The 13903-nt window shown below is 29.2% G+C and overlaps 4 protein-coding genes across 5 annotated transcripts; 1 reads left to right on the top strand and 3 right to left on the bottom strand.

Moving 5' to 3' along the window:
- Nucleotides 1-67: 67 nt before the first annotated feature.
- On the bottom strand, nt 68-1167 carry LOC111041472 (the record flags this gene model as incomplete). Its single annotated transcript, XM_022325750.1, has 2 exons — nt 1164-1167; nt 68-478 (listed from the first exon to the last, which is right to left on the bottom strand). Coding segments are annotated over exons 1-2 (415 nt in total), but the record flags the coding sequence as incomplete, so codon positions are not given.
- An 8000-nt stretch (nt 1168-9167) lies between these two features.
- Nucleotides 9168-13144, bottom strand: LOC111041481. Of its 2 annotated transcripts, none has more exons than XM_022325756.1 (7): nt 13039-13144; nt 10809-10880; nt 10505-10749; nt 10162-10411; nt 9866-10067; nt 9696-9803; nt 9168-9316 (listed from the first exon to the last, which is right to left on the bottom strand). In XM_022325756.1, the coding sequence occupies exons 4-7, from the start codon at nt 10380-10382 to the stop codon at nt 9257-9259; spliced, it is 591 nt and encodes a 196-aa protein (XP_022181448.1). In that variant the 5' UTR covers nt 10383-10411; nt 10505-10749; nt 10809-10880; nt 13039-13144; the 3' UTR covers nt 9168-9256. The 2 variants fall into 2 exon arrangements, with proteins under 2 accessions (XP_022181448.1, XP_022181449.1); XM_022325757.1 differs by having other exon boundaries at nt 10570-10749.
- Nucleotides 11329-11697, bottom strand: LOC111041471. The gene has a single exon (XM_022325749.1). The coding sequence runs from the start codon at nt 11695-11697 to the stop codon at nt 11329-11331; it is 369 nt and encodes a 122-aa protein (XP_022181441.1).
- LOC111041482 lies at nt 13046-13809 on the top strand. Its single transcript, XM_022325758.1, has 2 exons — nt 13046-13371; nt 13455-13809. Exons 1-2 carry the CDS (start codon nt 13077-13079, stop codon nt 13472-13474), a joined length of 315 nt encoding a protein of 104 aa, XP_022181450.1. The 5' UTR covers nt 13046-13076; the 3' UTR covers nt 13475-13809.
- Nucleotides 13810-13903: the final 94 nt, after the last annotated feature.

The following is a 13903-nucleotide window of genomic DNA, read 5'->3' as shown; positions in this document are numbered from 1 at the left end:
ACCATAAAATGAAAACTTTCGTCTTCAATGATGGGGTTTTTTTTTTGCGAATTTTCATTTATTTTACTAAAATGATGTAGTTTTTGTCTTTCGATATTAAGCAAATCACTAATTGCATCATTTTTATTAGTTTTTTTTTTTTTCGCTGGTAATTGCTCATAATATGAAGAATCCATACCCATTGTTGTTTCATGTGATTTTTCCGATGTATTTAAGTCTTCGTTTACGACGTCAATACAATCGCTTTCTGGTGAATTAATATCCCTAGTGTTTTCCAATTCATTCACCGACATTGGTGTTGGGATATTACCTATCATTTGTCTTGGTGTTTCAATATCCTTTAAGAAAGACAATGTTTCATAAAATCTCCACTTCGATGAGCTTCCTCCAGACCCAGATCCTGTTGGTTTTTTGTTCTTGTTTAATTCTTTTTTATAGGTATCTCTTAAATTTTGCCATTTGGTTTTTAATAGATCGCCTATATTATCAAATAATTAAATCAAATAAAAAAAATTGTAAAAATGATGTTAATATTTATTTAAGAAAAATGTTGTTTCTATAATTTTTTAAAATGTAATTAATTCTGTTACCAAAAAATCTAAAAAATATACATAGCCATAGTTTTAGATTCTAAGCAGAGCGATGAATGTGGCAAAGTGAATCTAGATGGTACATTCAGGAGGTCAGTAAAAATGTCCCAATAGTTTTCAATAGCGCCGGGAAAAACAAACAAAAAATCAAGGAAAAACGGGAATTTTAAAATTATTTTGTAGTTAAAAATTGATAAAATGTTCAACTTTTATAGCTAAGGATTTAAAATTAAAAAGAAGGTACCATGTAAGTAGGTTATTCTGTAATTAAAAATATAAACACACAGTTTTTTTTTTATAGTTATTTTTTGTTCATATTAGGACGAAATTACATATAAAATAACCAAGAAAAACGATTTTAGTTATTTTGTTGTAATTTTAATTTAACCTCCTGCGAACCGTATTTATAATAACCAATAAGTAATTACAATATATAAATATAATATAAAATATCCACATGACAAACCGTCTCAGCTCAGAATTGTTTTTCGTATACAATGATATTATATCATTGAATTCAAAATTAACATCCACTTGCACACCTACTGTACAGCAGAGCGACATCAACTTAACCCATCTTTTTTGATTTTTGAGTTACAGTATAAACTAACCTTTTTTTAAAGTTTTTAATCCTTAGGTATACAAATGTAAAATTTTATACATTTTTGCTACCAATAAAATAATTTGTAAATTTTCAATTTGATAAATGTTGTCAAAATTAGAACTTAAAATGCTTGCAAAAAAAATCTTGCCTATGTATTTTTAATATTTTTAAATGGATATTGAAACAATGTTCGAGGATTATTGTATTATAAAGTAAATTTTTTTGATGCAATGAATACAATTTTATTGACATTTGTAGAAAAAAAAACCAAAAAAAATTAAAATTGAAACAGCTCAAAAAGACTCAAAATATTTTTAGTATGTATTTCATTAAGATAAAATAAACATTTGGTGTAATTTGTATGTAACTGTGGTTATTCGTTATTAAATAACAAATGAAATAAGAAAATCGTTCCGTGAGAAATCTATTGAAAATCGAATGTTGTAAAAATTTTAAGTTTTTCTAAAAAACGCTTATAAAAATTTAACTTGACTCTCCAGGAAACATATTTTTATTGTTTAAGGTAGATAAACTTGTTAGGAACTTTGTACTTATTAAATTTTCATATCTATGATATTTTTATATTTCCAACTCATTACTCAACTAATTTTGCAACCTTCCAATGTACTAATACTAGATTCTCTTTCCCAGCAGAAAAGATACTAAAATTGAAAATCGAATCATTATTTCGATAACTTATTGTGTACACACTGAAAAAAACATCATTGTAAAATCATTACATATGCATACATCGCTCTGCTCAAAATCTAAAATAGGCTATTTTGAGCTTTAAAAAAAATGTACATAAGATATTTAATTTTTTTGTTTTCTGTAATAAAAAATAATAAACGTTGTACTTGATGTCACACTCTTATTGTAATCTATAGGTTACACCAACTACAAGTGTAACAGGAAAACATGAAAAAAAAAATGATGCTACTTCACTTCAATGTAGGACAAAAATTGAGGAAATTATATTATTAGGTAAAAAATAATTTAAGAAATATACTCATATCAGCAAATTCCTAAAAAAAATATTTTGAAAAAAGTTATTACGTTCTAAATTAATTTACTAAAAAAATATTGATATTGTAAAAAATTCTAAAAAATAAACTACTTGACTTAGATAATTAATGTTTCTACCATAAAATTGTAAATCATTTAATCTGTCAAGTCTTAATATTACACCCTGTATATGATTATGATTTTTGTATGATTAGGTGTTTTTCTTAAGTGTGTAATTAGGTTTAGATTACTAACTTACACATTTTAAATTATGTTTTAGGTTTCTATCTACGGGAACTCCTTATAGATCATTAGCATTTTCATTTCGTATGGCACATAACACGATCAGTGGAATAATTTATGAAACATGTAACACAATTTGGAATGTTTTTGGACAAATTCATATGCCTTTTCCGACGAAAGATATGTTTTACCAGATTGCTCACGATTTTGAAACTCTGTGGAATTTTCCTAATTGTATCTGGTGCATTGACGGTAAACACATCCGCATAAAATGTCCAAAAAAAACTGGTTCAATGTTTTATAACTATAAAAATTATTTTTCGGTACACTTGCAAGGCGTGTGTGATGCAAAATATAAATTTATTACAGTGGACATAGGAGCGTATGGAAAACAGAGTGATAGCGGTGTATTTACTGAGTCTAATATATATAATTACCTAGAAACAAATTCTTTTAATGTACCACCCAACAGACCACTTCCAAACACAAATATTCCAATGCCTTTTGTTTTATTGGGAGACCAAGGATATCCACTAAAAGAATATTTGATGCGACCATATCCATGCACCACAAATTTGGATCCAGAAAAAGAAATTTTCAACTATCGTCTTAGTCGAGCCAGACGAATGATAGAATGTACATTTGGTATATTAGTATCAAAGTGGAGGTGTCTAAAAACGGAATTACAAGTTAATGAAGATCACGTAGACACAATAGTTAAATGTATCTGTTTATTACATAATATAATTATCGATCAGGAAGGGATTGATGATACGCTTCTTGTAAATATTCATCAAACCAATACAGAAATTGAAATATCAAGACGAAACAATCGTTCTAAAACTGCAGCCTATGCAATACGTGATAATTTCAAAGAGTATTTTAATAATGTTGGAGCTGTACATTTTTAAAATACCTAATTAAGTTAGTAATATGAAATAATTTTAACTTAAAAATTAATAAATTGTATTGACTATAAGTATTTATTACCTATATATCTAACCTTTGATTTTAACTAAGTTGTCAGGTAGATACCTCGATAGATACCTATACCAACCTAATTTAAGATTATTAATAATTTTTAAGATTTAAAATTAGGTTAATAGTATATTGTAGGTACCTATTAGCTTTAACCTTACTTACATTATACTATTGTATGAATTATGAATAGAAAAATTAATTTTTATAATAGTTTACTTTAATTTGAATACTCACTTTTAGTTTCCATTTCTGTACCTAGCTATTTCATCCCAAAGTTTCCTAATTATGTCTCTATTGTGGTAATGTTTAGATTTTTTATTCCACAAGGCATTGCGGTCATGAACTAAACTAATTAATTTTTCTGAATCAATCATTCTTAGTTTATTATTATTAGTTTAAAAGGATACTCAAATCTGATAAAATTTAAAATATTCAATACAATTGAAAACACAGGTCCAACCACTCCTACGAGGTTCACGTAATTGCACAAAATGAACAAGGTACTGTAAATAACTTGCAAGAAGAAATATACAAAAATAATTTTATAGCCCAAAACAATTTTATATAAATAAATTATAAGTGGTAAAATATGGCCATTTTCGTCAATATGACGAAAATAGTTCATGGCTTCATGCTGAAACGGACTCCGCGTCGGGCGGATTCGGCCGGAAAAAACAAAATATTTTGATTTTATCCGACGTCGGACGTATTCGTCCGAATAATTCGGACGTAATCTGACCACAACAATTACATTGCGGGGTATTATTGTTTTCGGCCGAAGACGGCCGTCTTCGGCCGAACTCAATTCCGTCCGAATTCGGATATAGTCTGACCGTAACCTTAGAAACAGAATTAAATTTATGTGATATTCATAAAATTAAATGTTGCCATAATGCCATGGTGCAGTTTCTAGCTACGATTTTCCTGATGTTAGACAGTCGTTTGGAACTCAATACGTTGAGTGCAATGGACAATGGTGACATTTAAAATGTCTAATAGCTCTACAAGACGATGATAGGTTAAACATAAAATGATTATTGCTAATCACTCGTCAGTTTTTAATTTTTCACATTTTATATTTTTATTATAGTGTCTGTAATTTATGCATATGGTGTAAAAGATAATTATTTTCAATTCGTAAAAAAATGGCAAAATTAAATAAAAATAAACAAATTAGGACACATTATTCACCGAATAAAAAAGGAGCCCACCAAAATATGTTAAAAACTGCAAATATTATTAGGAAAAAGCATAGTTGTACTATCAATATAGCTATCTAAAGCCGTGGTCACTATCAATCATACGCATGAGAAATAAATGAGTACCATTTTTACGGCAGTTTAGTTACAGAATTGTCCACCAGGAAGAGCTAAGAAGGCCGATTTGAAAATATTTTATAAGCAATATTGTCTATTTAAGTATATTTGTTTTGAATAATATACATATCATTAACATATTGATGAACATTGTTTATTTATATTTTATTATTCTATAGTACCACAGTACCACACTACCTATAGTAGAAATATAACCATCCACACCTACCTAAAACTAGTAAAACTTATTATTATTTTTAAACATTTTTCATATTGTGCTAATTAATATGCCCAACAAATGTTTTGTTCCCGCATGCAAGTCTGGTCACTTAAGTAACACTAAAATAATAAAATCAGCAGGGAAGAATGTACCAGCCATGTTCCATCCACCACAAGTAACACTTACCCGATAGTTATTGTTTTGTTTTAAATTATAATATTTTGTATACTTAATTATGTACTGTAACATGCTTCTAACGAAACTTAACACGTTGACCACCGAGAGGAAGCCTAAGTCCACAAATTTTTTTATTATTTTACTGATCTTTATGTAACATTTTTTTTAAGACAAAAGAAAACTACACAATACATATAAGTAGGTATATAACTTAATATTAAAATAATTAAAATATACAATTAATTATACAAAAAACCAATAATAAAGAACAGTCTGATTTTTAATAAAAATTTAATGTTTGCATTATGTCATTTAAATCAAAATGTTCTCTAGGGTTCTTACATTCTAAGTTATCTCTTAGAGACATTTTATTTTTAATAAGAGTAACAAATACAATGTTTGAATATGTAGTCTAAATTATTTAAACAATATTACTCTACTGTATATTTATAATTTACTGTGCGTTAACTAAAATTTTATGTATATCATTTAAGTTCTTCAAAAAGTTGTCAAACTCTGAAAGCTTGGTCTAAAAAAACAACCAGAAAAGTTTTGTTAACTTAACAATGTTAAGGCAACAATTGAAGACTGAGAAAGAAGCTTGTTTGAAAGCTGAAAAAATCATTTTGGGCTTGAGCCATCAGTTGACTGAATTCAATACTGTTGATAATTTTCTCTCCCTGTGTGAGCAACATTTGTCACCTAGTGTACTAACCATTGTCAAATCGCATATGATGTGCACAACAAGAAACCCTCATGGATACAGGTACACAAATGATATGAAACAATTATCATTAACTATTTACTTCTTAGGCCCATCTGTGTATAGATTTTTAAAAAGTACACTAAGTCTACCTTCAGTTCGGACTTTAAGAAGAGTTACTTCAAAATATGACTTGATTCCTGGATTAAATGATTTTTTATTTGAATTTGTCAAATTCAAAATTTCTAATTTTAAAACTGAAGCCCTTGACTGCATCTTATGTGCTGATAAAATGTCATTAAAAACACATTTGTACTATTCACTTCCTAAAGATGAAATTATAGGATTTCATCAGACAAATCTCACTAAAACTTATGAGGCAGCCAAGTATGCGTTAGTTTTAATGATTAGGGGAATTAATGTATCGTGGAAGCAGCCAATAGCTTACATTTTTATGTCGGGAAGCTGCCGTAACCTAGATTTAAGTGATATTATAATGTCTACCATAAAAAAATTATTGAATATTTCTTTAAATGTCAAAGCGTTTGTCACTGACCAAGGCTCAAATTTTGTTAGCTTCAGTAAAAGTGTTTATGTAAGCCTGCATCGCCCTTATTTTACAGTTAATGGCAAAGAAATTGTGTATTTGTTCGATCCACCACATTTGTTGAAGTCAACACGTAACATGTTTTTCAAACATCATTTTGGTATTGATGATGAACTTACTGACAACAAGTATATCATACAATTTTATAATGAGGACAGCAAACTTAATTTAAGATTTGCACCTAAGCTTACTCATGCTCACATAAATCCAGGACCATTCGAAAAAATGCGAGTCTATTTGGCAGCCCAAGTTTTTAGTGAATCTGTAGCTGCTGGAATGAATACTCACTTAGAATTGGGTAAATTACCATTAGAGTTAAAATGTACGATTAATGTCATAGATAAAATGGATAAACTATTTGATATTTTTAATTCATGCAAAGTGCCAAATAGCAAATCATTCTGGAGACCTTTTAAAAATACATCAATGCAAATGGAACTTCTTTCTATGATGATTTCATTTTTTAAAAAATTAAAAGTTATTTCGAAGATAAGTGGTATAGATGTGACTAGCAGAATGAATTTTATAAATGGTTGGCTAATATCCATTAATGGGTTATTAAAGTTGTGGGTTTCTCTTCGTGAATCAATGACACATCCCAGTGATTATGTATTATTTACCAACCGTTTGAACCAGAATTGTTTAGAAAATTTATTTGGTATGTTTCATAATAAGAATGGAAACAATCGAAATCCCACTCCTGTTCAATTTCATATAGCTTTTCGGAATTTGTTTTGCTTAAACTATTTTCAATATTCACCTAATGCCAACGCCCAACTGTATAAAAGATCTTGATGACATTTTGTGCCATATGAATTCTTCAGAAGTTGGCATTACTAATGTTGTGTTGCCAGAACCTTCACCAAGAGGTACATATTTCAATTTTAAAATATTGGCACTGTTGACTATAGATACTTAAATTTACCTGAAAAAAATGCTTTACATTATGTTTGGGGTTATTTGTAAAGCAAGTGTTTAGGTCAACATACCTGTGATTTATGTGTAGATTATGGAAGGTACCAAACAAATTTAGATCAAGCATTTTTATTGTGCTATTTTAAAGCTTACACCAATACTGCACAGACAACTTATGGTAACCTTCAAATGCCTAAAGATGATTTTTATCAATTCATATTTGAACTAAAAAATATATTTGTTCAACGTTTTCCTTTATTAGCAGTTGGTAAAGGAATATCTTCTAATTTAAATGTATTTTTATGTAATGTACTTTTTAAGCACCCATGTCTAAATTTTGATTATGTATATTTAATTAAGCTATTTGTAAGGTTTAGAATTTTTTCCTCTGTTAAATTTTTAAATAGAGAATTAGTGTCAGAACGTCAATTTAAAAATAGAAAACTGACAATACCAAGACATTTATAATTATCATGTCATAATGTAAAATTCACTATATTCTAGACAAATATTGTTCAATTAATATTTATTATTTTTGTTTTTTTTATTTGTACAATTTAGTTTATAAGTACTTGTTTACTTGCCTAATTTTCAATAATAGAGCTATTCATTTCAAAACTAATAATATGAAAACATCCACTATTTTTATATCATTATTTATTTATATTTTATTAAAATACAATATATAACACCAAATAAAATTGTTCATTATAAAGATTTTTTATATACCTATAAAAATTGGTTTATTTATTATTTATTTACAATTATTTTTGTAAATAAAATTATTTGTTATTAAATCATGTTTGTTTTTTTTTCATTTTTCTTATTGATTTATTGGTTGATATCATCTACAATTACCTATTGGTCCTATTGCATAATGAAGAAAATACATTTTTACAATAGGCTGCAACATTAAATATCAAATAACCTATAATTTTATAGTAAGTTTGTTAATTAAACTTATTTATATCAATTCTTACAAATATTTATGTTTTTTAAAACATAAAACAAAAATTATTTATTACTAGAAAGTACCTATATAAATCTAATTTATTTCCATTTCAAATTGAATATAGAATAGAAATATATGTTATATGTATGTATTTCGCGTACAGTTTTTTGGTAAAACTGATCTTAATTAACTCATATCGATGAAATATACTCTAAAATATAATATAACATAACCAAATTTCAAATCAACTGCAACCGCCAACGTTGAATATGTTTCAATACAAAGTTATTGCGTGCATTTTCCCAGTTTACATGAATGTGGAAGTAACTTGTTGAACTGTTTTCAGACATACTCATATGCCTTAGCAGAGAAGAAATGGAAAGATAAAGGAAATTGTCAAACTTCCGGAGAATACTTTTTTAAGTTTTTTTTGAACCAATTCTTTATTAAGTTAGTATGCTTACCAAAAAGAATCCAACAACATATCATTTGCATCATCACTTACAAGATTCTCCTTTCTTGATTGCAATACTATTTCATTTAATGAAACTATTTTCTTATTTTTTCGACGAATAGTTTCTTGAATGAGTTATTATCGTTTATTTTTTCACTATACTTCATCGTTTGATTGTCGAATGCCATGTTTTATAAATTGACGTCTTGGTGTACCTATTAGCGTTTGTAAGTACTAGCAGCCAAAAATGAAGCCTTTACATTTTGCTAAAAACATAATAGTAAGATAAAAAAATTTCTTGTGCACAAGTTACAAAAACTTACTGTCTACCTTATATTATTGGAAACATTTAATTTGTCTTACCATAAATATTATTGGAAAATAAAAATACAAAATAAACTTCTTATATAAAGTATAGCTTCTTTATTTAAGTAATGAACAAATCACAAAATAACATAAATTGCATTAAAAATCGTCTTTGATCTCAAATTACTCAAAAAGGTAGCTTGCTCCCATTGAATATTTGAATCCATAGTTAACACATGAAACCTAAAACATAAAAATATACACAAACAAGTTAAATAATTAAGGATAATTTTTAAATTACTTGTCGAATGGCAATTTGAACTGTTCAAAGTAAAAGAATTGCTCCGATTCTACAGTAGTTTCTAGATCTTATACAAATATTGTATTCCTAATATTGGCATATATTAAAATATTCATTACATAGATAAGAATAATTTATTTTTACATTGTGAACTTTATGCTTATATGATATATCAGCTTCAGAATGACTATCATATAATAGCTATGTTCCTTCCTCAAATAAATAACTAGTTGAATATATGCATATAATTTTGTTTTGTATTTATCATTATTATTAGAGTAGCCATAAATAATAAAAGCATAAATTAATGGATTAATTTACCTTTACTAATTTCTTTTGGACTTTATAACTTGTACCACTTCCTTGCTGGACAGCTGAATTTGATATTCCTGGAATAGGTACTGTCATCTTTGAATAATCATTCTGAGCCTAGTAAATTTCAAATAATTAATCAATCTGTTTTTATGTAATGAAAACTAAGGTAAACATACAGATTTCACTCTAGAAACTATCAAGGGTGGTATAGCATTTTTCTTCAACAACTTAATAATTTTGTTGTTATCTAGAAATGAAGATGGGTGAAAATGAGCTGAATAATGAACGCTATGTTTGGTAATATTGTTCAGACTTAAAGAATTTTTTAAAACAAACTGATTCCCAATTTTCTTTATTAGTGGCACATTGACAGGACATCTAATTAAAAAATTAAAAATGTAATATTTTATTAAACAAAATTTAAATGATGTAATTTATTCACAAATAATATGTACACTGAGTTACTTCTTACCTATGAAATGTTATGTTTTCTACTTTACTTTTATTATTTCTAGATTCACCGCATACATGGCAACAGGGTATGGTGCAGAATACAGTTGTAGTATAGATGTAGAAGTTTTTGGTTCTCTTGGTCCATGAACCCTTGGTATGCATCAGCGGGGAGACCACTTCCATGCCTTCCTTTTCGTTCACCTGAATGTTAATGACTTCCACATTCTCCCGTCCCACCATCTGTACATTCTCGGGAAAACTTTATGTACCTATTGTATTTGGTTTGAAGTTTAGCATCTTTAGTTTATAGGTAGTATAAATAAGTTTGGTATGAAAATGACAGTGCAGAAGGTACTTGAGACCTGTGTTTACAAATAAGTGAATCTCATGCGGAAGGTACAGCCTGAGGATTTATGTTGGTAATTACTCATTACAGACGGCGCTGCTCTAGCAGATAGTCAACGATGATATACGGTTGCTCCTTAATCACGTCCAAAAACAGAATGCCATGAACAGAGTTTTGAGTGAGCCAGTATCTGTTGAGTATTGACACCATTGTTCTCGGCGAACATCACCCATTGACGATTCAATGGAATAGACTGGAAAACTAATTTAATCATCGTATTATGAATTGTTATGTTAAAATAATTATTGTGTTGTGAATACCAATGCACAGAAACACCAGCCACACCTTCGACGTTGCCACAAATCACACAATGCTTGAAAATAGTGATTGGCCTGAAATAATATAATATAATAACATTTTCAAACAATATAATATTACTAGCTGAATTACCCGGCTTCGCAAGTGTGTAGTTTTTGTTTTATCAAAATTAAATTCTTAAATCAACACAAATTGTTGTGTTATAAAGAATTATAAATACCACAAAAATAATAATAATAGTAGTTACAAATGATACAAATGATTCTAATGATTATATACACATATTGTTTTTAAAAAATGTTTCCATAATTATATATAACTTTTTTTATGAATATTTACAAATGATACGAAGTTGCTTAATTTTAATATGGCTTAAGTCAAAACCTCTTGGTATACCACATTTAGAGTTTTATTTTGTGGTGCATAAACGTACAAATGGTCAGGTCTTCCAACTCTAGAAAATGCCACATACAATCGTCCATGTGAGAAACAGTTATTTTCTAAATCTACTCCACAATAAGTTTAAGTCTGACCTTGAGTTTTATTTATTGTCATTGCAAAACAGACTTTTATTGGAAACTGAACTCTTCTAAACTTAACTGGAAAATTGTTGGGGTATAATAGTATTTTCGGTAAAAATATTTTTTCTCCCTTAGCACATCCGGTCAAAATTTCGGCTTCGATGACATTTTTTGTAAGAGAAGTGACACGAAGCCTAGTCCCGTTACATAATCTAGGAGAATTCAAATTTCTCAATATGATTAGAACCCCCAACTTCAGTGATATTTTATGAAGAGGCATACCAGATGGTGTTTGTGAATTTAAGAACTCTGTAGGAAAATGTACCGATTCTTCACTATCAATAACCGTATCGATAGAAAAGTAATCCATTTCTAGTGCTCGAAATCCACTAACTATTAGTGAGTTTATTGTGTCAGCTCAGTTATTGGTAGTTGTTAAAATAACGCGTTCGCATAACCATTCACTATTCAGATTTTTCAAATTTCCAATATCTTGGTACACACTTTGTATCAGTTGTTCCAACGAATTGTTGATACTGCTAGATTTTTTACCCATCCTTATCATTTACAGTTCAGCTACCAATATTTAAGAGTAATGTAGAAAATTCTCCTGCGTGTATATCTTCTGTTAATCTGGTTCGCATATTTACAGTAAGAGACAATTTTTTTACTTTCAACCAAATCGTAGATGATTTTATGCTAGCATTTATTTGATCAAATCGTGTTCCCCGTGGAACAACCGGTAATGTTTGTCTAAAATCTCACGCAAATACTAATGTGATGCCTCCCATAGTTTTATCTGATTATTATTATTTATTCCAATTTCAACCCTTTAAAATCAAAATTTTGAAAATCGGGCAATATTATAGGTAGATTGTAGAATTTTACTTCTCGGAACAATTTATATTTACATGCCGATTCAAACACAAAGTTAGACGAACAAAAAGTTATGGTTGCATGTCGCTATGGAAACCCACAGGTCGCCAAACTGTAAAACATATATATAGATATACAATTAGAACGTAAACAATCTATTTTGACCGATTTCAACCCTTTAAAATCAAAATTTTGAAAATCGGGCGATGTGGTGACACTCATGGAGGTATTTGGAACAACTTTGTGAAAAAAAATTGGAAAAAAGTTAAATAGCGTCGTCACAAAATTGGTACATAAAAAGGCCTGTACTATTATATATATAAGGATAAATTATGATCATAGTATCATAGTATAATGTATTAATATGGGAAAAAAATTGTAATTACTAATTACACCCTGTGATCATCTGAAGAAAATATTATATTACCTTATCATTATGTTATCAGTTAATAAAAATTCGTTGTGTGCACGATTAAAGATATACAGTATATAAGTATATAAGTATATCTTTAATCGTGACTAGTATATAAGTCATAAGAATTAAGAGTTCCCTGTCCCGTAAATAAGTGCACAGCTGGTTATTACACATTTTTTCACATACTGTGGTACTGCTTTTCTAAAAATAACACACAACGAATTTATATTAACTGATAACATAATGATAAATAATAAATATATTATATTATAATAAATATACCGGACTTTCTTTCGCGAAATTTCTATTGCCGGACTTTAGTGAGTACATTCCTACTCGATATCTGCTTCCCGGTTTTTTTGTAATTAATGTATTAAATTATTTTAGATGTACCAGCCAACCGATCCTTCTGCCACAAACCTGAACTCGTCTTCAATGGCGTTCTTGTACCAGGCGCAATGATGCCGGCACAGCAGCACTCTCCATATTATCCCGCAACATACTCGGTAACCACCACGTACCTGGTGCCGAGTATGTACCAGCCGCCCACCATGTGCCAGTACCAGCCGCACGTCATGGTCCAGTACCAGCCGCCTTTCATGAGGCAGAACCAACAGCCCTTCATTCCACAAACTGCCGCAACTTACCAGCAGCCCGCCACTTCAGATCCGACCGCCGTGACTTACATGCAACAGCTCGCCACTTCCGCACCAACGGCGACTCCAAAGCGGCAATCCAATAAAATGAAAATTAGTAAGTTAAATGATTTATTCAACTTCAGTTAATATATGTACCAAGATTAAAACATTTTAATTTTTAATCATAATTGATTACAGAATGTCTAATTCGCCATTAAATTGGTCACCGGGCGACGGAGTGCCGCAACGTCCGCAACCGACTACGCCAAGGCCCAAGAGCCTCGGAGACCGGAGTAAGATTTATTCTGTGGTACTGCATTTCTAAAAATAACACACAACCACGATACTAGTACAACAGAATATCCAGAACGTTCAGTTAATGAGAACTCGAAAATCCGTGAAAAATGTTTGGGATATCAGTGTAGCCAGGATTCGAAAATAATTACAAATTCTCTTTTGCTGCTGAAACTGAGTCTGCTCATTTTTGATGTTATCATTGTAAATATTTTATTTTTCAGTGATAATTTATTGATATACGACATATTTTGTTTCATGGTTGTTACTNGAGGGGGGTGTTTACAAATTCGGAGATTGGATTTACAATTATTTACAATTAATTTACAATTGTTTGCAATAATTTTGAAAAC

The sequence above is a fragment of the Myzus persicae genome, unplaced genomic scaffold, assembly GCF_001856785.1.
Source record: "Myzus persicae strain clone G006 unplaced genomic scaffold, MPER_G0061.0, whole genome shotgun sequence".
Lineage (NCBI taxonomy): Eukaryota > Metazoa > Arthropoda > Insecta > Hemiptera > Aphididae > Myzus > Myzus persicae.
This window is presented reverse-complemented; position numbering and strand designations above follow the sequence as displayed.

Excerpts from the sequence above, each read along its gene's own strand:
- LOC111041481 (XM_022325756.1), bottom strand. The coding sequence starts at position 10,382 with ATGGTGGGACGGGAGAATGTGGAAGTCATTAACATTCAGGTGAACGAA. Across the intron at positions 9,804-9,865 it reads TAGTTTCTAGAGTGAAATCT|GCTCAGAATGATTATTCAAA; the intron begins GTATGTTTACCT and ends GAAATTTACTAG. Across the intron at positions 9,317-9,695 it reads TCCAAAAGAAATTAGTAAAG|GTTTCATGTGTTAACTATGG; the intron begins GTAAATTAATCC and ends TTTATGTTTTAG.
- LOC111041471 (XM_022325749.1), bottom strand. The coding sequence starts at position 11,697 with ATGGATTACTTTTCTATCGATACGGTTATTGATAGTGAAGAATCGGTA.
- LOC111041482 (XM_022325758.1), top strand. The coding sequence starts at position 13,077 with ATGATGCCGGCACAGCAGCACTCTCCATATTATCCCGCAACATACTCG. Across the intron at positions 13,372-13,454 it reads ATCCAATAAAATGAAAATTA|AATGTCTAATTCGCCATTAA; the intron begins GTAAGTTAAATG and ends AATTGATTACAG.